Source organism: Meleagris gallopavo, chromosome 1, assembly GCF_000146605.3.
Source record: "Meleagris gallopavo isolate NT-WF06-2002-E0010 breed Aviagen turkey brand Nicholas breeding stock chromosome 1, Turkey_5.1, whole genome shotgun sequence".
NCBI classification, from domain to species: Eukaryota; Metazoa; Chordata; class Aves; order Galliformes; family Phasianidae; genus Meleagris; species Meleagris gallopavo.
Window position 1 is genome coordinate 78,979,893 of NC_015011.2, and position 23,475 is coordinate 79,003,367.

At 45.3% G+C, this 23,475-nt stretch overlaps 1 protein-coding gene across 1 annotated transcript in view; it reads left to right on the forward strand.

Moving 5' to 3' along the window:
- Window positions 1-17,273, forward strand: part of IGSF11 (immunoglobulin superfamily member 11) — a 55,454-nt gene extending 38,181 nt beyond the window's left edge. The window contains exons 2-7 of the mRNA XM_019618735.2: window positions 10,172-10,335; window positions 11,178-11,385; window positions 12,176-12,331; window positions 13,306-13,428; window positions 13,651-13,801; window positions 14,472-17,273. Coding sequence (XP_019474280.1) covers window positions 10,172-10,335; window positions 11,178-11,385; window positions 12,176-12,331; window positions 13,306-13,428; window positions 13,651-13,801; window positions 14,472-14,922 — 1,253 coding nt within the window. The 3' untranslated portion in view covers window positions 14,923-17,273. The remainder of the gene's footprint in view (window positions 1-10,171; window positions 10,336-11,177; window positions 11,386-12,175; window positions 12,332-13,305; window positions 13,429-13,650; window positions 13,802-14,471) is intronic.
- The last annotated feature ends 6,202 nt before the right edge of the window (window positions 17,274-23,475 follow it).

A 23,475-nucleotide genomic window follows, 5' to 3' on the forward strand; every position in this document is an offset into this window, starting at 1 on the left:
TTTTTGAGTGAGGATGGACACAGCTCTTGGTGCTTTGGGTAAAAGCAGTCGAACCACAGGTCAGGAGTATCTGCACTGAAGTTCAATCTAGTGGTGGTTGTTTCAGAGTAGGTGGAAAAGCTACGTGGGAGTTTGCAGTCCATGTTTCAGTGGCATTTCTCCTGTTATGGGGCAGGAGGTGAGGAGAGAAATAAAACCTTCGATGCATTCTGTGATACATTTAGGAGCAGCATTAAAAGTCACCTACGAAACAGTTCTGTATCCCACTTCCCCTCCCGTTTCCCTATGCAGCTGCACTCTGCCCTCCTGCTGTTCCCTACCACACAAAGTGCCATTATACAGTCTGCCCACCCGTCTGTCCTGCCTTCCCCTGTGCCACCTCCCTGTGCTGGGCTTTAGTCTTATTCATTATGGGCTATTGTATTCTTCCTACTCAATATGCTATTTATACATATTTAAACCATAAGTTGGTTTCCCTTAATAAACAGTTCATCACTACGATGTGCCTTTTTTTCTTTTCTTTTTTTTTTCAGCCTTTTTTTTTTAACCACGAGAGGAGGAAGAAATTTATTCTTTTGACCATAAATCATTTACAGAGCTGCTGGGCCGTTAATGTATTTTTTATGGCTCGGCAAACAGAAAATAGGAGCGAGTGCCTTAGTAGTGCTTTTCCGACCTGTTTTAATTTCGGCTTCCTAGCCCTGACTCTGTTCCCCTGTCTCGGGAGCAGATACATTTCCCTTGCAGAGGCACTGGTGGATACCTTCCCCCAAAGGAGGCCACTTTGCTGTGTCAGCAATGTCACGTGCTGTTGCCAGCACTTGGCACCAATCCGCAGCGCGTCACATCTCTGCTGACTGGGCTGCGCTGGGAGAATATTAGCAAGGAAAAGGGATGGGTTGGAGGGGACTCAAGGCTATTTTTGCTTTTAGATCCAGGGGAGAGCTCTAATTAGACTCTTGCTCAGGGATAAACAAGTTATGTACGTCTCTCATCTCATCCCATGCAGCCTCACCCTGCGCTTCGCATGCTGTGAGCTCAAGCTGGCCTCAGGTGTGGTGTAGATAACCATGGGGATGCTTTGGAGGGGCATTCAGCACAATGACTGGCTGTGGCAGCTTCCCAAATGTTAAAGACAGGTTCCTATAAGGTTTTGCAACCTGCTTTAGGAAAATGAAGCCAATTTATGCCTTAGCTGCTCTCACTCACCTCTGTGCCTTCTCTCCTTTTTAGGAAACATAGATGCAAGTCTTTGCTGTAAAAGGTCCATTTTTCTTTCTGATGTGCTGTGGCAACCAGCAAGATGATTAAGACAAGGGATGTGGAAAGTTTATGTTGGTATCTGAGCTAGGTGAATGTATATGCAGCTCAGAGCCGTTGTTGCTGGCTCTCTGCAAATTCGAGCAGAGCCTCCCACCTTAGATGTGTTTGAATGGACTTTTGACAAGTTTTTGTTCCCAAGTCTCTTTGGCTAAAGACTGCAGGCAGACAGTCCATTGAGTAACTGGCCATGGTCACTTAAATTGCTCCCATCCCTTAGACATTCGTTACCATTGAATAATGCCTCCACTGTAGCAGTCAGCAGAACAGGACAGTGCATCTGCAACACAGCTTTTCCCTTTCACAGCAAAGCAAGCTGTCCTGTCCTTCCACCTTCCTCAGCAGATTATGCTAATTAATGTCTGGCTGTGAGATGGAAGCACAGCTTCCTTTCTGCTTTCGCTGCTTTTTGGACAATAACCTTGTTCTGAGGGGCAAGGCAAACAGTGGAAGATGATAATATTCTAAGTTAATGCAACAGGATTTGCCATCAGAGGACTAGGGGTGAAGAGAGAGGGAACGTGTTTGCTAGCCCCAGCTTTGTAGAAGACCAGGAATAGTGAGGCACCTTTCTGTGCCCATCTGGAATTTCACTTTCCTCCTTGCCTGTGCCTGTGATTCGGAAAATGGTTCTCCAGGCATGTCTGGACGACAGGAGGGAAAGAAATGCCTAGCTCCCTTTCGCAAGGATACTACAACCGTGTTCTTACCTCTGCTATGCTGCTTAACTGTGGCTTTCAGCAATCTGTAAGCAGATTGCAGGCGCCTGGTTTGCCCACCTGAGTCCTGTGGGGGTGAGTGGATGAGTCATAGATGCCTCCAGTGCTGGGCATAGCCAGCAGTGGGCTAATCTGGCACCAAATAGACCCACAGAGCAGGCTGAATTAGACTTTCCCACCCCTCCCCTCTCTCAAGTCAAGGGAGCAATGATTGAGCACTTGAGCGAGTTCCCGATCCCTTCTGGGTCCCCTCTGGTCTTTCTCATCTGCTAAGGCAAAAAATTCCCCAACCTCAGTGATGCAGCTGCTCCTTGAGTCCTCTGCAAATGCTGTGGATTCAAGGACTGCCAGCTCAGATCACAGCAGTCTCTGTTTCCAGCCAATGCTGCATGCACTGGAAGGAAGTGTTAAACCTTCCGTAATGTACCTAATTGTGCAACACTATACCATGGAGAGGGGATTAACATATGCCCCAGAGCACAGCGATTGATTAGTTTTATCCTAGCTGATGTCATTGTAGATGCTATTTTTGTTCCTATCAATGTCCTTTCCTATTTTTATAATCTTCCAATAATATGGTGCAGGGGTTTTGTTGCTGTTGTTTTTTTTTATGGCTAACTTGCATGCATCTGCATCCTTGTCAGCAGAGATGCAGGGCAGCCATCCCAGTTAGCAGGAGCTGCAGAAGTGGCTCTCCCAGCAGCTCCAGGTGGGCTGGATGGAGGCACAGAATTGAAGGCAGTACTGGAAGCACAGCAGGAGCCCAGAACTGGAATGGATCTTTTGGGTCATTGGGCTCCTGACCCTGCTAGCACCAGGGTACGTGTAAACCAAATCTGGGTTATTGTTCCCACTTTATCCCTGTTAGCTAGCTGCTCTAGTGCTATGTTCTTCTCACAGTTCAAAAACCTCTGTCAAATTTCAGGTTCTGGGATCTGCTGGCAGAGCACCATTCAGTTACACAAAGAGCTTAGTGTAATGCAATCCCTGTGACATGGAAAGCGCAGACACTTTTGATTTCCCTGGTAGGTTTGAATGCTCAGCAGTTCAACACATCCATCCCTGATGGTCTATACCTGGGCAAACAAGGATCTCACACTAACAGCAGTCCTTTGAATACACCTGAAGCTGAGCGACAGGGATTCTGTGGCAGAAATGAGGAAGGAATCAAATTCCTCAGTGATTTTAATCTGTATGATGAGAGCCTCTTTTTTTTTCCCCATTAAAGCTAGCCCAGCTCCTCTGACGAAGACATGGGAGCAAAATGACACTGTTCTTTAAGTATGCATTGCTGAAAGCTTTCCTGCCCTTTTTCGTTTTGTCCAACTTTCATCTTCGCTTTATGACTGCAGGTTGGGGAAGTTAGGGGCAGAGAGATGTGCTCCATGTTATATCAATCAGACAGCTGTTTGAAATCCTCCTTCCAGCTGGCCTGCAGAGAAAGACTTATATCTAAAAGGGAGATGGCAGGGGTGGTAGTGATTGCTATTTGCAAGGCTAACAGCTGAGACCAGAGCAGGGTGGGTCAGCAGCATGCCTCACTGTCATCTTTTTGTCTGGTGTAGATGAGATTATAAATGGTAAGGGAGAGGGGTCAGTGTGATCAGCACAGATTTACAGATAGCTATTGTCCCTGATCAGCTGGTGGAGTGCTCAGTGAGAAACACTGCAGGGCTCAAGTTCAAGACCTTGACTGTGATTTCTCCTTGGATTAATACCTGCTTGCCCACATATTCTGCTAGCTGAGTAGCAATCTTAAGATTCCTCTTTCCAGGTAAATTGGATCTGTTTACCTGGGAAGCTCTGTGCCAGAGAGATGGTGAGATAACTCCAGTTGTGTCTGATGGTTTTTCTAACAATAAAGGAGATTAGAGGTTTACTTAGCTTTTGAGTTGTATTTAACACTGTATAGACCTAAGAGGAAATGTTGGTCCCTGTGTAGATTTAACACGTGTCACAGGGCTTTTGCTCTAAAGCCATGCTAGATATTATAGTTTTCCTGCTGTTTCTTCCAGGCTGTCCTGCAGAGCCAGCAAAGGTAAGAAGGGAAAGAGATGGAAATTATTTTGCATCGTGCACTGTTGGTTTACTATCAACTGTGAGCCAGAAAGAACCAGTGGGAGCCTTGGTTTGGGATATTCCCCGTCTGCATAAAAGGAATGAGCTTACTCTCAGTAGATTCTTAGTCTGGTGACTGAAATAATCAAACTTTGCTGTTGGGAGTGGTTTAATCAGTGTTGGTTGTTTCTTGAGGAGGAGCTGTATCAGGAAGTCTCTGTCCTTTTAATAGAAGAATTGTATTTTCTGAGTGTCCTCGGTATCTCTAGGCAGGCTCCTCATAACATCTGTATAACATGTGCCCACAAACTTCCCAGAAAAGTTTGTGTTAGAACACATTAGCATGGTGGTACAATCTACTGTGAAGGTGTGCATCTGTCCCAGTCACCTGTCATGCTCAGTGACATTGAAGGCTGGAAGTTTCTGAAGTGGAGTTTCCCTAGTGAACTGGAAATAACTCAGGATAGCTGGGTGTTAACTCAGATCTGTGCTCCTTTGGAGTGGCTGATGGTGCTGGTTCCACAAGCAAGCAGACCACGGTCCATTCCAGTGAGAATGGGCACAATCAGTATTCAGACAGCTTGTTGTGCAGCTTGTTTGGATGCTGTGAAGACTCTGGACTCATCATAAGCACCAACCTTTTTTTTGTTTGTATGATCTATGAGGTTCCACGCTACTGGGGTGCCCTTTTCCAGCCCTGGGGAGTCCTGCGGAGCTGAAACAACATTTTCACCATTTCCTTTCCAGAGATCTCTTCTGGGCAATGTAATTGCTTCCTCACAAGATAGAAGAGATTCTCGGAAGGCAAAATGTTTCTTTTATTTCTTTGCTGTCCTACAATATTATCAGTGCTTGTAAATTTGGGTTGAGTGGTTGCTGCACAAGAAGGTCCTATGACAGAAGTGCTCCCTGCAGCACTCTGTTACCGTCCCTCCAGCAGTCACACCTTCCTGGGTTGGGGCTTTTGCTGCTACTCAGTATGTTGAGTCAGCAGTGTTCCTTGAGGTGAGAGACATTCATTCAGCACAGCAGGAAGCTTTGGTCCCAAACTCAGAGATGTGAGGTAGGCCAAAGGCACAGTGACTTGTGTTTTCCTTTCATCTCAGGAAAAAGACTGCTCTGCAGTTTCTCCTTTTGTTGCCTGCAGTTGCCAGATTGAACGTTGTGTTCCTACCGTGCTCTTGAAACTTTTGAGCGACCTCATCTTCTCCTCTCTAACGAGGGACCCAAAATGTCATACTGCCATAGGCATCTTTCCCAGCACAGGACTGCTAATTGCACGGGGATAGGGAGAGCCATTCCTGGCTTTTGCATGCGAGCTGATAGCTTGTAGCTTTATTCTCATTCTCCCCCACCCTCCCCCAGCCACATGCATTTCAGCACATCTTCCCTGGAGGTCTGGAGAAGTTGAATGCATGAAGGTGAGACATTTCTTCATCTCTTTCACACCTCTTTTCCCTTCTGGCCATTTGCTTCCCTGGCTTGCCAGCACTGCAGAGTGAACCTGTCCCTTGTCCTCTGTGTTTGCAAAGTCATCCCAGCCCAGCCTCCCCCATCTCTGGGTTTCATGAGGTTACTGCTAGCAGGTTCCAAATGCTGCTGACTTGCCAACGGTTCTTGAGGGTACAAAGCAGACAGAGTTCTCTAGCAGGCAGGGCAGCATCTTGACTTTCATTGTATGAATGACCCTTCAAAGAAACCACCATTTTTCTGTGGTCTTAAAATAAGTAAAGTAGGGAAAGGCCCTCTCTCCACACCGTACTCCAACCATACTCCAACACGTCCAGAGGTACCCAGTTATCATGCTGAGCATGGTTGCCTCTGATTGTGCAGTAAAGGGGGAGATGCCCTTAGCACAGCTTCAACAACATAACCACAGTGCTTCTTCAAGGAACAGCCTCTCAGGTCCCTGTGGTCTGTGACCATCTGGCATCATTGTGATGTCAACCAGTAATGGTGCATCAGCTACTCATATCATAGACTGTGCTACTGATGTGATGTTGGTGGAAGACCTTGTTTCACTCACTGAGATGTCAGCTGCATTGATTTTCTCAGGGAAGAAAATACCGGTTGTGTCTGGGCCCTCCACTCCTGTGTCCTGTTGTATGAACTGCCCAAATGAACTCCTTCATGGATACTGGAGAAGTGTGCTACTTGGGAAAGCAATATGGCCCCATCAAAAATGAAATCAGAGTTACCCATTGCCAGAATAATTACTTGATCTAGGAAAATTGAAGAAGCGCTAAGAGCCTCTGCAGCCAAAACATCCTTCTTCTGTCTGGTTCCCTGATAGATGGGGGACACAAAAATGGAGCATCTGTTCTAATTAATGATGGGAGCTCAGAGCATCGGGATCAAAGGAGAAAGCTGTGTGCAGAATCAAGCTCAGATCAAAGTGTTCTAAGAAGAGGAAGGGCCAACTCCTCCTTCTGCTGATGGCGGTGTACCCTGCTCTGCCTCCAGGCGTGCAGAGATGCTTAATTACTAAGTAAGGAGGAGACTGCACATACAGGAGAGGGTGTAATGGCCATCATAATCCAGCACTAGGAGAAGAAAGGCTTGGTGGTGACTGGTTCTTGTTGCCTCTCACAAATCATTAAATTTCTCTGAATGCTTAGAAAAGATCAAGATGATATACCTTGGCAAAAGGGGACTTTTTACAACATCCTTTGCTTGTTGTTTTTTTTCTCACCTCTTATGTGTAATTTGACTTACTAGACTGACTGAGCTGTATATGTGTGCTTATATCTATATTTGCGTTTATACCTATCCAGGGAAATTTAAGCCTTCATTCCTTAGGCTACACTGAAGAACCTTTATCCCAATACTTATGCTAAATTTGAAATCTCTTCCTCCCTCTCTCCCTTGCCTCTTTCCTTTTACATTAATGTAAAACCATGTTTTTGCAACTCCTAATTTTGAAATGTTTAAATATGTAATGTTTGGTTCAGTTTTCCTCCTAGGTGTCTTCCTGGGCACAGTGGCTGATGTGTATGTGCTTTTGTGTGCAGCCACCTGTGTTTTGGGCCACGAGTATTGGTGTGGAAGGATGCTGTCACACAGATCCCTGCATTGATGGACAAGTGCATGTGTAACCACATTACATTTTCTAATAGTCTGAGCTGTAAAGAAAGATGCTGTAGCCCCTGAAGAGAATTTGATCTTTGCCCTTTTAGCTGTCTTCCTGGGAGAGGAGCTGTGCTGTAGTAATGCCCCTCCGGTGCTGCGTTAACGCACCAGCCTACCTCCCTGTTTATGCTGGTGGAAGAGAACGTTGCCTGCATTTGGTCTCCTGCTTCCCCTGTCGCCTTGGTTAAGCGTACTTGTCAGAAGCGGTTGTGTATGTTTTCCCCAGCTGTAGCCCTGCAGGTGCCACTTAGCTTAACAAAATGAGTCCTTGTCTTTAAGTGCTGCCTGCCTTGTGTGCATCCTGGGCCAAGGAGCAGCTGACAGGCAAAGGCAAGTCTACAGAGCTGGCTTGCCCAATGCTTTAATAAGGCAGAGACAGGAGAGCACGATGTATTGCAAGAGCGTGCATCTTGCGTGCCCAGCGTCAAAGCCATTCCTTGGAAGCAGAAATGGACAGAAACCTCAGCTGTTCTTTACTGCCCTTTCACTCCATGGCATTCAGATTGAAAGGGTTGCTGTAGCGCTTTGAAAGGGTGGGAAAATTGTGGTGTCTGAAGGGTGCTACAAGGCGAGAGTAGAGCCCTGGAAGAGAAAAGGGTTCATAAGCAGATCTGGATATTCTCAAATGAATTGGCAGGGAATAAATTATGCATGCTCTATTTTAGTATTTTTATTATTCTGTTTGCAATCAACTAGTCACAAATATTTGGAACATGGAAAGAGTGGTTAGGTATGAAAATCGCATCGTCTTGGTGATTGAGTGATTGACGAAACTAAGCCTGCAGTACAAACTGTAAAATCAAACTTTTCCAGAATGTTTGCCATTAGTGAATACTCACACTGAAGCATTACTCTTCCTGACTTACAAGAATTTGAATAGATGAGTATTTCTTGGAGGGGAATAAGGTATGGGACTGAAGAACACATTTTGCTGTTCCAAATCAGATGAGAAGTTGAGGGCAGATCATAGGAAACATTTCGTAAAATCTACAATGAAGGTGGCAGAAGAGCTTTCTGCTCCTTGTTAGAGAGTTTAATACATTTAAATGTCCAGTGTTTAGCACATGGATGGTGGCAGGAATGGATGTGTAGTCGTGCCAATATAACCTTCCATGTCAGGCTTAAAGACAAGATGATCTCTTGTCCAACTAATATTCATTAAGAGATATCTCACTTCTGGTCTATGGGCTACTGCAACTGCCTGGCCAGCCATAGGAAGGAACTCCAGAGCCCAAAACCACTCCCACTCTATTGGCCACAGAAGCAACTGGAAGGCAGATGCCTTGTAATAAGGGTCATGTTTATTACTGGCCCTTCAAATTGTTTACTTCCGCTTGCTGCTGACAGCCTTTCATAGGAGATTGATGGATTAAACTTTCACCAGCTGTTCTGCGTCCAGGCACATCATTCTGACAGATTTTAGGACCCGAGCTAAACTGTTTCACTAAGATTTTCCAAAGTGCTGCATATTTTTAAACATGTTCCAGGCTTGTGAGAAAAATCAATCTTTATTTTTTCCTGCCATGTAAGGAACTAATTAATCAATTTAAAGTGGCATTTTGTTTGGCTCTGTTTTAAAGCATTTCTGAGCCTCCCGGAACTACCTGCAACTTTGGGGGTAGTAATCAAGGAAGAGGGAACATGTGTAGGAATTGGGAAGTGTGGAGGAGGTTATTGATGGTATGGAAGATCCTTGTGCACATCCAGAGCAGTCAGTCGAAATCAAGGAACTCATCATAGGCTGCTCAAGTGCTAATAACTTTGGACTACACCCAGGTATTAGCAATATTCTTATATTATCATAGAATCATAGAATGGCCTGGATTGAAAAGGACCACAATGATCATCAAGTTTCAACCCCCCTGCTATGTGCAGGGTCGCCAACCACCAGACCAGGCTGCTCAGAGCCACATCCAGCCTGGCCTTGAATGCCTCCAGGGATGGGGCATCCACAACCTCCTTGGGCAACCTGTTCCAGTGTGTCACCACCCTCTGAGTGAAAAACTTCGTCCTGATACCTAACTTAAACCTCTCCTGTCTCATATTGCCTTGGAGCTTGAAAGCTCCTTACCATCTCCTCCAGCAGTCTTCCATGTGCACTGGAGACAGCAAGCTAGCAAACTAAAAAAAAAAAAAAAAAGAAGAGAGATGTCATCTGAAGTCATTTTGATTTTGTGCAAAAAAATGCTTTAAAGAATTTTAGTGCTACTCAAAACACTGCAGCCTTGAGGTTCTGTACTGAAAAGTTCGGGCTCGTCAGGCTTTGTGTCCTGTCCACCCTGTATGGAATGCAAAGAAGTGAATGGTGGAAATGCTGGAATATGAAGGAGATTGGATCAGATCTCTATAATCAGTAGTCATTTTTCACTAGCTAGGAATAAATACATGGTCTGGAAAGATTTAGATTTTTAATCTTTTAAATTAAAAAATAACAGAGAAGTGTTTTTGTCCATGTTGGACTTCATAAGGAAGAGAAGTTGGACGAGAGCTGCGTTTTTTCTTTAAATAATATGCATTCTCTCTTCCTACCCCTTAGTGAAGCCTTTCAGACTGCACTTTCCTTTTCTGTTTCAGTGATTTTAAATATTATTAAGATTGATGAGTTTGAAAACATATTTCATTATCTCCTAAATACAGCTTGGCTGCTCTTACAGCTCTTTCCCTGTCTCCAAAACAAAGTCTGATGTTCTCTGAGGCTCTGAAATGAGAATGCTCTTACTTAAAAGGAACGCGTAGCTGCTTCTGCCTCTGGAAGATGTCTGCATGAGAGCAGCCTGATCTGTTGGGGGAGGAATATAACTCTAGCTTGCAGTAATTGGTAAGGAACTGCTATGTAACAACAGAATGCTGCTGTCATAACCTGGATGTACATAGGGCCAACTGAAACGTTTGAATTGGGACTCCTTTTCCTGAAATGCTTGAACTGGGTTGTCTTCTCTTTCCAGGCATGGTGTGTCCTCTGGAGGTTTCAGTCAGTTCAGGGAGTATCCAAGTTGCCCGAGGCCAGACAGCAGTATTGCCCTGCACCTTCACCACTAATGCTGCTCTCACTAACCTTAATGTCATATGGATGGTCACTCCTCTTTCTAACGCCAACCAGCCTGAACAGGTAGGTCTTTTCTCACTGGAGTATGCGTTTTCTTGGGGCTTTCCTTTTCTTCACCCTTTCAACACTGATCTACATGTGGTCTGCCTCTTAGTTTTGCAAGGCCGTTCTTGTGAACGTCAGCAAATGAGAGCCTAACATGGTGGCACTAAAATTGTAACCTGAAAGCTGTTGGCCTGAATTCTATCCACATAGGTAGAGGCCAGAAGAAATCCATTGTTCTGAAGTGAATCTATCTTGGGTTACACCGCCTCTGTAACATTTGTTGTTCAGCTGTGTGATTCAGTATCCTGCACTGAAGAGAACTTTCTCCTCAGGGACCTGGTCTGAGTACAGACTGCTATCTAAGCTGCTGGGTTGACAGAAGGTGTACAGACTCAAGGGTTGTATTGCCCAGTATTCAGTTCACTTTAGTGATCATCAATGAGCAGTGTCAAATCATGGCAGGACATTACTTGCTGACACCCAAAACGATTCTGTCCACCACCAGGTGGATGGTTTTGTGAAGTACTTGCTGATCTGCAGAGAGTCTACCTCTCTACATTGGGTGTCCAGATGGGTAAGGTAATGATTGTTATATGAAATAAGCTGCTATACAAATCTAGTTATGCCAGAAGACTTGGGTATTTGGTCTGTTCCCTTCATGAATTGGCATAATCTCCTCTGTGGAAAACACTTCTCATAGGATCAGTTTTTCTGGGTCGACTGTTGTATATTGATGTTTAGTTATTCAGAGAGCCTTCAAGAAATAATCCTTTTAGCTTTGGAAGCCCATATATGCTTGCCCTTCTCCCTCCTTGCTCAGTCTGTTCAGAGTATTGTTTGAACTTTCCTTTTTTTTCCAGGTTATTCTCTACCAAGGAGGTCAGATCTTTGGTGGTGCACCCCAATTCTATGGGCGAGTGGGGTTTGCTGTGACAATGCCAACCACCAGTGCCTCCATCTTCATCAACAACACCCAGCTATCAGACACTGGCACATACCAGTGTTTGGTCAACAATCTTCCTGATAGAGGCAGCAGGAATATTGGAGTCATCGGACTCACTGTCTTGGGTGTGTTTATTGGGATTGTGGGGCAGGGGGGAGGAACTGGGGTATGGGAATCCTCTGTATGATAGTGCTCATAGCAGAAAAATATGGCGGTGTGTACATTGGATCCCATGGACATACTGTGGTGAGGGACAGGGTCGGTTGTGAGTATTGTGGGAGTGTATAGGCACACATTCCTCATATGCAGAAGTTGTATTAGAGAGTTTTAAAATATGGTGGAGAGAAAGACTTGTGGCAAGTTTGTGATGTGGAGTTGCAAAGAAGCATGAATAAAGGGTGGGTGCATTTATGAGATCTAAGGGGTTATAACAAGTTTGTGCATAGCAACAGGGAGAAAAGAATGGACTTCAGAGATTTGCTTCCTTCTCCTAAAAGCAAGTCATATTGGATGTTATAGTGCAGAGTGTGTGCCATTAAAAGGCAGTGAAAACAAAACCAAACCACAGGAAATTCATTTTGCAGCCCTCTTAGTTGTTGCCACTCGTGCTGTCCCAAGAGTTGAAGTCTTCACCCTTTTTTCTCTAGGGATTTGTTTAACACACGTGGGTCCTGGGAAAGCAGTTGTCCATTACCTTGATGGGTTTTTCAGTCAGGAATCTTTGTCTATTGTCATCCCTCAAATCTCAATGGGTTCTTGTCTGCTACCTCATTTCTGGGCTTTGTCTGCTTCTCATTCCCTGTCAGCTCATGCCAGACTCCTTGATTTCCCCTGCAGTGTGTCCAGAAAGAGCCTGTACTCTACTGCTCGACTATTTTTCCTGATCTGCTGTCACTTTTCCCTCTTCTCTTGTAGTTCCTCCTTCCGCCCCACTTTGCAGAATCCAAGGGTCCTTGGAAGTGGGCAGCGATATCACACTGACCTGCAGCTCGGAAGAAGGCATCCCCCGGCCAACATACCTCTGGGAGAAACTGGACAATGTTCCCAAGTTGCCCCCAACTGCCACACAAGGTGCTTGTTCTGTTGATTATCCTCTTACTTCCCAGGTGGCAGCCTGGTCTTTCCTTTGTCTGAGCTGCCAGAGATGACATGGTTGACATGGTTCTCTGAGTGTCTGCCATCACTTGCATGATCACTTGTTTGGAACGAAGATTCCTGGAGTGCTTGGAGGCTGTGTTGGACTAGGTACTCATCAGCAACCATTTAAAGTTTCATCTTATTTTGGTATGGAACAAATGTTCCCAGTTGAGGAACAAGGATCTTTTTGAATGGAAGCGAGAGAATATGGTTGCTAGACGTTTGCATTTCTGGAGATTTCAGCTGCCACCTCACCTGCACAAGGCTCGTAGATTGGAAAATAGAAGGGAGACAGAATCATTCCATGAAAATCCTGCCAGCTTTTCACACTGAGTGTGTTGTGACTGGAGCTATCTTTCAGATGCATGTAAAAGCAAGGCTCTGATCAGATTGAATATTGCCCAGACACTAAGTCTTATCCATGAGGTTTCTTAGCCTACATGTCCTGACCAAATGGAGACAATAGCACTTTTGTCCTTTGTCTTGCTATATTTTCAAAATACACAAGAATTTTAGTTTTAGGTAATTCAGGAATGAGGAAAATTGGAAGAGCAAGGAGCAGGGAACTCAGGGATAGGAAAGCAGGGTGCTGGAGGGCAGAGCTCAATATAGCAGGTAGATCTGGGTATTGCACGTCTCTTCTTTCCTCCTTTCTCTCACATACTAATATGAGCCCCAAGCTTTCATTTGCAGAAATTCATCTGTAGGAAGAAAAAGAAACATCTAGCGTAAGCTCCTTAAGACCTAATCTTGTGTGTGTGCACAATGCTTCCATCTCAGGGTTACTTCCTAATTTATTTATCTCTTAAGAGTCTCACACATCAATTCTCTATTTGCTGGATTTGCCTTTTCATGGTTTTCCTCAAGCCCGGGGGAGGGATTTAAATCCTTCTTTTCTCTCTAACTAGACCAAGTCCAGGGCACTGTCACTCTCCGAAATATCAGCACTGTGTCCTCAGGTCTTTACCAATGTGTGGCTTCAAATGCCATTGGAACCAGCACTTGCCTTCTGGACCTGCAAGTCGTTGCACGTAAGTATTTTGCCAAGGGAGACTTGGTCAACTGCTTCTGTCTTGTGACAGTAAGACATGTAACCATGTTTGCTGTGAACCAACTTGTGCCTCTCTATCAGAAGATCGTTTTACCCTGGAATGGGGATACTGCCTTGCCCTGCTTCTAATCTTCAAATGCTCACAGGTAGCCACAGCCCAGCCCTGATTTCTTCTTCATTCTCTGTTCACTCCTCCCCACAGCCCACCCCTGGAGCATCAGCCTGATTGCTGGAGCAGTGGCCACAGGTGCTGTTGTGCTTATTGTCTGCATTGTGTTGGTGGCCATAGCACTGTTCTACTGGAAAAATAAACACAAAGAAGAAGAAGAAGAGGAGATTCCCAATGAGATAAGGTAGGGGCCAGGGATCTAGTGCCTGGAAACCCCAATCAGCCAGCAAAAGCAGCAGCTAGCAGGAGGGCAAGCAGAATCCCCACTTTTAATAATCCTTAGGTGTGTTCCCTGGGGTAAGAGAAGGCCTCCATACTTGTCCAAAAAATACCAGAAGCAAATGAAGAATGGCAACTACAGATTTTTCTTTCTGAATTGCCTTCATGGGGAGCTTCAACTTGGCACTATTAGCTCTGTAGGAGAGTGACTATACATGTGGTGGGGATCTGGACCAACAGTATCAGATTGTAATAACTAAAAAGCTCTATAGGTACATCTGTGATGTTCTCTGGTGTTACAACATGTTTCCCTCTGGTAGCTTCCTGAAGCTTCCCTAAGGATCAGTTCATTGGCTCTACAAGTATACTGACTGGCTGTGACAGCCACTGGTTTGGCCCACTGCAAACCTGAGTATGCTTTGCTTCCCTCAATGGTAGGCATATGAAGCAATTAATGTTTACAGAAGTGGGTCCTGTAAAAAGAGATGAGTGAACAGGCCAGGAGTGAAGCCAGTTCATGTTGGTGCTGTCCTTGACATGATATTGATGGTATTGCCTCCAAGGGGGTGTAATGGTGAGGATTTGCTGAAGCAAAGCAGCATCCTTCCTGTGCCCTCATGCTCTCTCTTTCCCAGGGAGGATGACCTGCCACCCAAATGCTCCTCCACCACCAAGACATTCCACGCTGATGCGTCCTCATCGGAGAACGACACCCTCACTTCCTCCAACACCTACAACAGTCGCTATTGGAATGATCCCAAGGCCAATCACGCCACAGACTCCTTCACCCGCTTCAGCAACAGTAATGATGCCCGCCAGCCACCCTTCTCCCGCTCAGGGAGCACAAGCGCTCGCCCCGTCTATGCCAATGGTGGCCACCCCTCCCCAGCTGCCCCTAAGACGCTGGTGGTGACAGCCAGCACAGCACCATCTCCACAGGAGGTGGCCCGGAGCAACGGCTCAGTCAGCAGGAAGCCTCGGCTTCCGCACACCCGCTCCTATGCTGTCAGCCAGGCCACACTGGAGCGGATTGGGGCTGTTCCTGTCATGGTGCCCGCCCAGAGCCGGGCTGGCTCACTTGTGTAGGGGCACGCTGGTAGCTGAGAGCTGAGCAAGGGCCTTGCGTTCCAGGGGAGTGAAGACATGGCTGAGAGACCCTACTTCCTGAAAGGCAGTGAGGTGGAGGTGGGCCTCCCAAGGCCGCTGCCAGCCACTGGGGCAGCTCCAGCCATGCTGCAGTGCCCCCCCAGCTGTCGGGCTCCACCATGGACGCCACAGATGTGCCAAGGCCACAGGGCATTGGGGGCCCTCCCTGGCTGCTGGGCCCTGGCTGGGACCCCCTCCCAGCCTAGCCTCAGGGCTTTTGCTTTTGTTTCCAGTTTGTTTTTTTGGGGGTCATTTCTGTTCACTTGGGTCCTTCAGGGAGGTTTGGGAAGATATATATATATTTTTTTTCTGTTGTTATTGCTGTTTTATTTCTAAGAGGACAATGACCAGTGTGGGGCAGGGAAGGCCAAGAGGGGAGGTGCGCCAGGCAAGGTACACCTTGTCATGGAGGCTGTGACCCCCTCTCTGCCTCCTCGGCCCTACTGCTAGATGAAGAAGATTGCTGGGATGGGGACAGCCATGAAGAGGCACCGACTGAACTGGAGGTGCAAGTTGGCAGCAGAGGTACCAGCCAAACCGACGGGAAGGCTGGGCAAGGATGTGGGCCAGGGAGTGTTTCTCTTTATTTATTTTTTTGCTGTTCTTCCCCTCAGTTCTGACACACACACACATACACACACACACACACACACTCATGCACACACAGATACTCCTCAGGCTGGGTGTTTTTCAGCTGCTGCCAGAGCCCTTTTTGTGGCTGTGGAGTGTGCTGCTGTTTGGGCCTCTGTCCCTGAGAAGCTCCGTGCAGAGCAACGGCACATTGCTGCTACAGGCCCCATGGCTTTTATTTGGTGTTGCTGGGGTTATTCTGGAGGCAGAGTCCTGAGCAGAGCCTGCTACACCTAGGCTGCTCTTATGTGGAGTGAGGGGCTTCAGACCTCACAGCTCTGGTGTTTGCATGGTACGTTTTCCTTATTGGGCTGCCTAGAGGGCTTCCCTGTGCAGCAGGGCACATGTTTGCTTGGGGCCCTCACACAGAGGCACCATAGCTTTCGTTCCCTCTCTCCCACACATGCAAACTTCCCAGATGCTGAGTTTGGCAGGGTTTATTTCCAAATCCTTTTCCTTAAAAAGAATGAAAGCAGGGACTCAGTGGAAGATGTAATTCTGTGGAAGCCCATGTGCTGTTGCTCTCGCCTCCCCTACTCCCGCACTGGTACTTATGGCACCTGCTGATGGCTCTGCCATCCCTTTACAGCCAAGGGGTGACTATGGCTGGCACCTGTCCTTTTACTTCTTCTATTGCAACTAAATAGCCTTAATCAAAGCCAACAGTTGAAACTGCTCAAGGGACCTGATGCCGTTGGAGGGATGGACTACGGGCTTGGACTTTTCCTTCTGAGAGAGCCCTGGCTCAGCAGAGCCATGCCTGGGTGGGTATCCCCAGCCTCCTGTGTAACACCAAGCCTTGCACATAATAAAGGCAGTGGTGACCTCCAGAAGTAGCAGAGACCTCCAAGATCAGATCTGCTCTTGGAAAAAGCAATGTGAGTGCTCACAGGTAAATTTCTGTATCTCTCATGTTGAAAAAAGGATCTCATTAAGCCAAGAGACTTCCTCATCCCCTTTTCCTTGTCCCGGCACAGCTTTACTTTCCTTAGCAGTGCACAAACCTTGGGCAGGGCCTTCTGCCTGAGCTGTACCTTTCAAATGCAAGCACATGCTCTGAGAAGGAGGAGGAGAGTTGAAAGTTGAGTTCTCACACGAACACACTTGCTTTTGGGGAGGTTGTGAGCACCTGGGCAGCAGTAGGCTTGAAACTTGGCTGAGATTTTGTGCCTTCTTTGCTTAAAATAAAGAAAAAAAAAAAGAAGAAAAAAGAAAAAAAAGGAAAAAAAATCCAGCCTCCCTTCCTTCCCTGTCCTACACAACTCCATCCAAGAATGAGTGCAGACTATAGTGGTGGCACAGACAGGGAGTTGCTGTGTATACACATGTTTCGGAGGAGCAGTCCTCTTCCCTACCTCTCTTTGCTGCTGCGTAGTAGGACTGACTGGGGGAAGAAAGGTTGCTTTTAAAACCCTGATGTGGGAAGGGAAGAAAAGGCATTCAAAGGAAAGCCCATACACATTCTTTCTGCTTTGGAAACAATCCCTGTGTGACATTTACAGGAACACTGCCCTCAGCAGGCCCTCTCCTCTAGTGGGAAAGCTCTACTTGTTCCTACCTTCCATGAGACTGTTCGCTCCTCTTTCTTTGTTCTTTCTAATTGTATAAAATTCAATAAAACTTTATTCATATAAAAAAAGGAGTTTTTACTGCTTACTGCTGCTTCCCTTTTCCCCTAATTCTGTAGCTACAATGAATTTGGCTGTTGGTACTCAAGTGACCATGCAACCACGACCTGACTCTTCTTAGGACAGCTAGTTTGGTAGTGCACCCTGCTGTTATAGCCTTGTTTTGCTCATTCATAGTATTGACACCTTGCCCTTGAAGGTACCATTTCCCAGGCTTGTGAGATCTCTGTTTCCCTAGACAAAGGTGAGTTCTATTTTTTGTCATTCAGGAGATGGGGATCCTTCGTACTGCTTTGAGTGATACAGGAAAATGTTGTAAAAATTTGCCTACCTTTTGTCATGTTAGTTTTCCAGTCTGAGACATGGCACGTTCAACTCTGACGCAAAGTCTAAGGCAGTCACCATGAAGGCCCTCTCTGACTTTCATGGGCTTCTGAATATATTTGATGGGGGAAACTATCAGGAGGTTAACTAATGTTGTGAATGCCATGGGTAGAGCATTCACACTTCCAGGGCATAAGGGTATTTGGGAAGCACACACCTCTTGGTATCAACAGCTGCTAGCAGAAAGTTGTTACTAGGCCAGTCTGATGTTTTGCCATTTTTTCATCTATGCATTTTTTTTCTCCATGTTTCATTTTCCTTTCTTCTTCTCTAAACTCCTCCAGATACTCTGAGAATGATTATTAAAACCAGAAAACAGCAATGTTAATTCAGCCCTGCTGCACACATATCTTGTTCTCATTCCATGGTATTTTTCAACACCTAATTTAAAATACTCCTTTGAATGTATTTTCGGCTGTTGGCTTAACAGTATCTGAGATGACTGCATTGCCATTTTGGGAAAGTTGCTGTAGGAATCTTAATGTTTGCATTTTTCATCTTTTGATTGTGCAACCTTGATGTGACATTAATAGTGTCTTTGCATTTTATTCCCATGATAGTCCTGTCAGTATTCTGCTCTCCTATCCATTCCTTGCCACTGGCTTGCCCTTCACATCATTTTTCTGCGCATCTCTGTCTATTGATCTATAGCAGAATTTCCCAAGATACAGGACAGTTTACTATGTTTGTGCAGCACCTACTGTGCTGGTGTTTTAGCTGTAAGTTGTACCAAATGAGGCATTGCTGTAATACAAATTTCTAGCTAAAAATAATACCGGTTAGAGGTCTTGATATTGAGCGGCTATCATTAAAAAACAAGCAAAGGCTCAAGCTATTACAGTTGTAAGTGGAAGTCCCTACTGAAATGCTTGAGTTTTCCAGCAGCCTTCAACCACAGTTGTGTGGTGGGGATTGCCCCCCATTGTGAATGCCACAGATGTTACTTTATCATGTTACCCATCAGTCAGATTACCTTCCGTCAAAGACTGTTAGAAGGAAATGTTTTCTTAACACAAGGAATAACGGTATTTTTAAGTGTTGAGAAAGAGAACACAAAGCCACAAGAGAATGTCTTACACTTCAGCAGTGGACATCTTTCTAGACGTTGGTGAAGATGAGAGCTCTATTTCAAAAATCTGGGAAACCTGGTCTGAAGACAGCCAGGATTTTTTTCAATTCGCGCAGCTTTTGGACTTGGATCTGCTGATTCATCTGAACTAAAAAAAAAACTTGCCCAGATGCATACACTTCAGCAAACTCTTGCCAGAACACAGACAAGTTTCCTGTAGAAGACAGTCTGCCAGATGGTGTCCTGAAGACTAAATGGCTACCTGTGAGGACCTGGGATGCACAAAAGATTGAGCTTCCTTATGTCATGATTTAGGTCTTGGTGAAAAGCACTTCAAGCCAGGGTAGCCTCAGATGACACAGAAGACTGATGTGACTGGGTGATCCATTTGGTGCTGGGAAGGGAAATCAAACTGAAATGTTTTAATCCTTCTCTCTATCCCCCCAAAGCTGGAAGAGATAGTGGGGGAATTTTCATGATAAATTTCTGTTTTCATCCAACACAGTGACAAGCTTTTGGAAATGAGTGGATTTCTCTTAGAAGCAACATTTTGCATCTCAGCTTCCTCTTGTTCAGGTACACGAGTACCTTTCTGTGTCTGTGCTCTAACAGGAATTACAGTGTGCATATGTGTGCCATAAACTGAGTGCGCCCAAAATGGTTCAGCAGATTCACTTAAAACAGTCTTGAACATTTCTAAGACATAAAGCAGGGAAGACTGGGAAAACAGGTACCTTGCACTTTGAGCTTTGAGCCTGGAGTGGGGAATACTGTTCTTTGTGCAGTAGAAACTTGGTAGACTTTTGTTTTCCCAAATCCAGGACTCTGGCATGTTTTCTTTGATGAATTGCTTTGACAGCAACTACTAATAAAGCACTTTTCATTTACCTATGGTAGAGGCTTCATGGCTTTAGACAGCGCTGCCTATATGTAGAAACGGGACCAGACTCCTACTAAGCCTCCTAATGCCTTTTCTGCTAGAGTTCTTTTTTCCTGATTTTTTTCCTTCCTCCTGCTTCCTCTGTTTGGAATGAGAAATTGGGTTGGCAGGAAGTTTAATCTATCTATGTTAAAAACACACACACAAAACCCCCCACCAAAATCCTGAAACAAATAGCAGCAAAGAAGAGAGGAGATTAAGACGCAGCTTGCATGGATGGCTGGCAAGCAATTCTTTAGCAGTGGATGTGGCCTGGATCAGCTCCTGGATTTGGACTTACTAAAATATGTTTGTAAAGGGGATGATGACTTGCCTCCTGTTGATATACTTGCACGGGAAAACTGGTGTGGTGCACACAGAGAAACAATGATACAACAAAACCCAGAGCTCTGCTCTTTTGCTCACATGTATTAAAACCCACTGCCTGGTAAAGGGGCTAAGCTACAGATTGGCTGCCAGATTCCTGTATACTATCAATAACTGCAGAAATTCTCTCACTGCTGTTTTCTCCTAGGGTCTCAAAGCACTTTGACAAGCCAAGTGTAGCAGTCAACAGGTCATGTGGACATGTGAGAGGTGGGAATGGGTGCGTGAAAGGGTTGCAGCAGCGGAACTTTAAGCTATGGCAGTTTCTAAGTTTCTAAGATTGCTCAGGAGCCTAGAGACTTTTTTTTTCTAGTGCATAGTGCTCTGCACCATTGACACAGCGCTTCCACTCCTCCACTCCTGATCTTCTCCTGTCTCCTGTCTCTTGTGACTGAGGCTTGTAGGGAAGACTTGTACGTCTCCCTGCCCCACATGAAAGACCACCAAAGGCTAGGATTAGCTCAGTAGAGAAGCCAGTGTAGCATTAGTCTCTCTCTCAAAGATAAGATGCATGTTTCTGGATATAAAATATTACAGAATGTGCACTGAACATCATTAGCACTTCTTCCTTTGGCTGTGATTTGCTACTGGAACAAATATGCCCAAAACCAAACAGTGCCTTTTGTGATACAAACTACAGAAATGGGTGAACGGGGTGAACACACAGACCTCCATGTGGGAGAGACCTGGGAGTCCCCCTTGCCTATGCTTTCTCAGTGGCTGCAGAACACAGCCTTTTCCTGCTGTCTGTGAACACAGTCTCTGTCTTCATGATTTTCTTTGCTTGTCTTCGTTGTTTGTGCATGAATCCTCCACACACCCATCCATGCTCAGGGACACCAAATGAGGATGAACGCAGGCAGGACCGTAAAGCATGTGAATACCTCATACCTGAGTTCAGCCTTGTTCATCTAGAGCACATCCTATTTGTGTCCCAGGCTAACCTGTTGCACATCTCTCAAATAACGATGGATTCTGCTGCCCTTCCTGGCCCTCCACAAGGTGCTGTCTAGTCTAGGGAAAGCTGGTTCCTTCTGGGAAAGTAAACAGGGTGGTCTGGGATTATTGCCCGAAGAGCCTTGTCCAAACACGAGGCATTTACTCACGCTCTTCAGATTCGGGTCACAAATCTCGCCGTTTTTTGGTGGCTCTGCGATGACATCCTCTGGAGGGATGAAGAACTACATCTACTCCTATTGCCCACTTGTTACAGCTTAGATGCACCTTACTAGCTTGTAGGTAGGTTTCTTTTCTTTATGGTCCTGCAAAAAACAGTGCTCTGTGCCTGAAGCATGAGTGCCTTTTCTCTTTCTCTTTTTATTTTTTATTTATTTTTTTTTATTTTTTTATTTATATATTTTTTTTCACCGAGTGTTATTTAGCACTGTTCTGTGCTGTCTGTTATGCAGTGGCGGGAGGTTTGAGCACTTTGCCTGCGTCTTAGGAGCAACTAGTTTACCCACAGCCGTGTCTCTAGCGTCTCAGTTCCTCTTCTTGCTATAATGCTCTATGACTCAAAGGACAGGGAATGGGCTGGAACGTGTATGAGGCTGGGGAACAGATGGGTCACAAACAGTGTAGGAACTCCTGTGCCTTTATGACATTTTTTGTGGACTCACAACTGACTTAAATATGTCCTTCTGCACTGCTGTTGAGGTTGAGAGTGGCTGCCTGGCTGATATTTTTCTAGCTTCTCCACACTAGAGCAATGCTTTAGAGCCAGAGACAGCATGCAAAGGAAAAGCAACTGCAAACTAAGTCTTATTTGACTGTCATCTACCCCTGGGGATCCTCACCGACCTTGTGAAACCGGCTCTCATGTCCATACTCAGCAATGTGCCCAGATTAGTTGCAACATCAATAGTTTGGGTTTGGATCTGTATGTGCTAGAAAAGCCTGGTGAGGTTTTTCTTCAGAAGACAAGATGGTTATATGCCTGTTGAGGTAACAAACCTCAAAAGTTTGATTTTCTTTTCAGCGTTGTGTAGATTCAAAAATAGAAAATAAGACTCCATTTCCAAAACATTTCATATTACACAGGGCCATCTCCAGACCTTGGTGATGGACTTCTGCAATATCAGAAATCACAGCCTCATTCCACATCAACTAGTTCATGAAATGAACCCAGTCACGGCTCTAAGAGCAGCTACTCAACAAATGGCATTTGTCTTTGAGATGCAGTTTATAATCAGGATTTTTGTGTCATGCTCTCATTTCTGTTCTTGTCGGTCAAGTCAAGAGCAACCAATCCAAGGGGCTCTTCTGATATATTTTCAGCTGGACTTTACCATAAACATTGTGCTCCCATCTGTTCCCAGCACACACCAGATATACAGTTGGTCTAACCTTTCTTTCAGCTGGTGTGAAACTCCTCAGCCACTGGATGGGAGGGAGCTGCAGTGCCTGACAGCTCTGTCATATTTCTGAGCAGGGAGTTTGAGGATCACATCAGTCTCTGGTAATTTTAAATTATTTTTGCTAGCCCCAAAGAGTTCTTGGGCTGTAGATTTTTGTTTTGGTTTATATTGTTTTATATTTGTTTTATATTACAAAGATTTTTGGAAATTTATCAGTGACTGTCTTTTAGATGTAATGGCCGTGCACCTTTGCATCATATTTTAGCTATCATAAATTTCTGTCTTGACATTAGGTTTGTATTACTCTGAGCTGTTGCAAAGCACAGAGAGAACAGCTCTTATACAAATATAACTATTACACAAGTTACTAGTTAAAGAACATGGGGACTAGGTGGTAGGCTGTTCAGTAAATGATCCCTACGATTGTTCCTAACATATTAATGTCTTTTAGCATCTTTCTGTTGTTCATTTGAATCTTCTGGTGGCGTTTCTGCTTCTAAGCTATACTTATTAAGCGGGAAGAGTATCCCTTTTCTTAATAACAGATTACCTGTAACACTTGTAACTGTCCAAGTCCATTGAAGTCACTGGAACAGCTCCTGTCCTGCACATCTCCTCGTCTTCAGCAGCAGTAGGATCAGGGACAAAATTAAACCATAATGTGGCTTAGAGAACTAATGAGAAACTTCTGTTTCTTCATGTCCATCTGAGAAAGGAAAATTGATTCAGTTAACTTGGGGCAAAACCTAATGTGTGCATTTGGGAATTAGAAGAGTGTGGTTCAATTCAGATGAAATCACAGAAACACAGAATCACAGAATGTCCAGGGTTGGAAGGGACCTCAAGGATCATGAATCTCCAACGCCCCTGCCACATGCAAGGCCACCAACCTCCACATTCAGTACTAGAGCAGGCTGCCCAGGGCCCCATCCAATCTTGAACACCTCCAGGGGGCATCCACAACCTCTCTGGGCAGTCTGTTCCAGCACCTCACCACTCTCACAGTAAAGAACTTCCCCTGATATCCAACCTAAATCTTCCCTCCCTCAACTTAAAGCATTTCCCCTTGTCCTGCAGTTATCAACCCTTTCAAAGAGTTGATTCCCCTCCTGTTTGTAG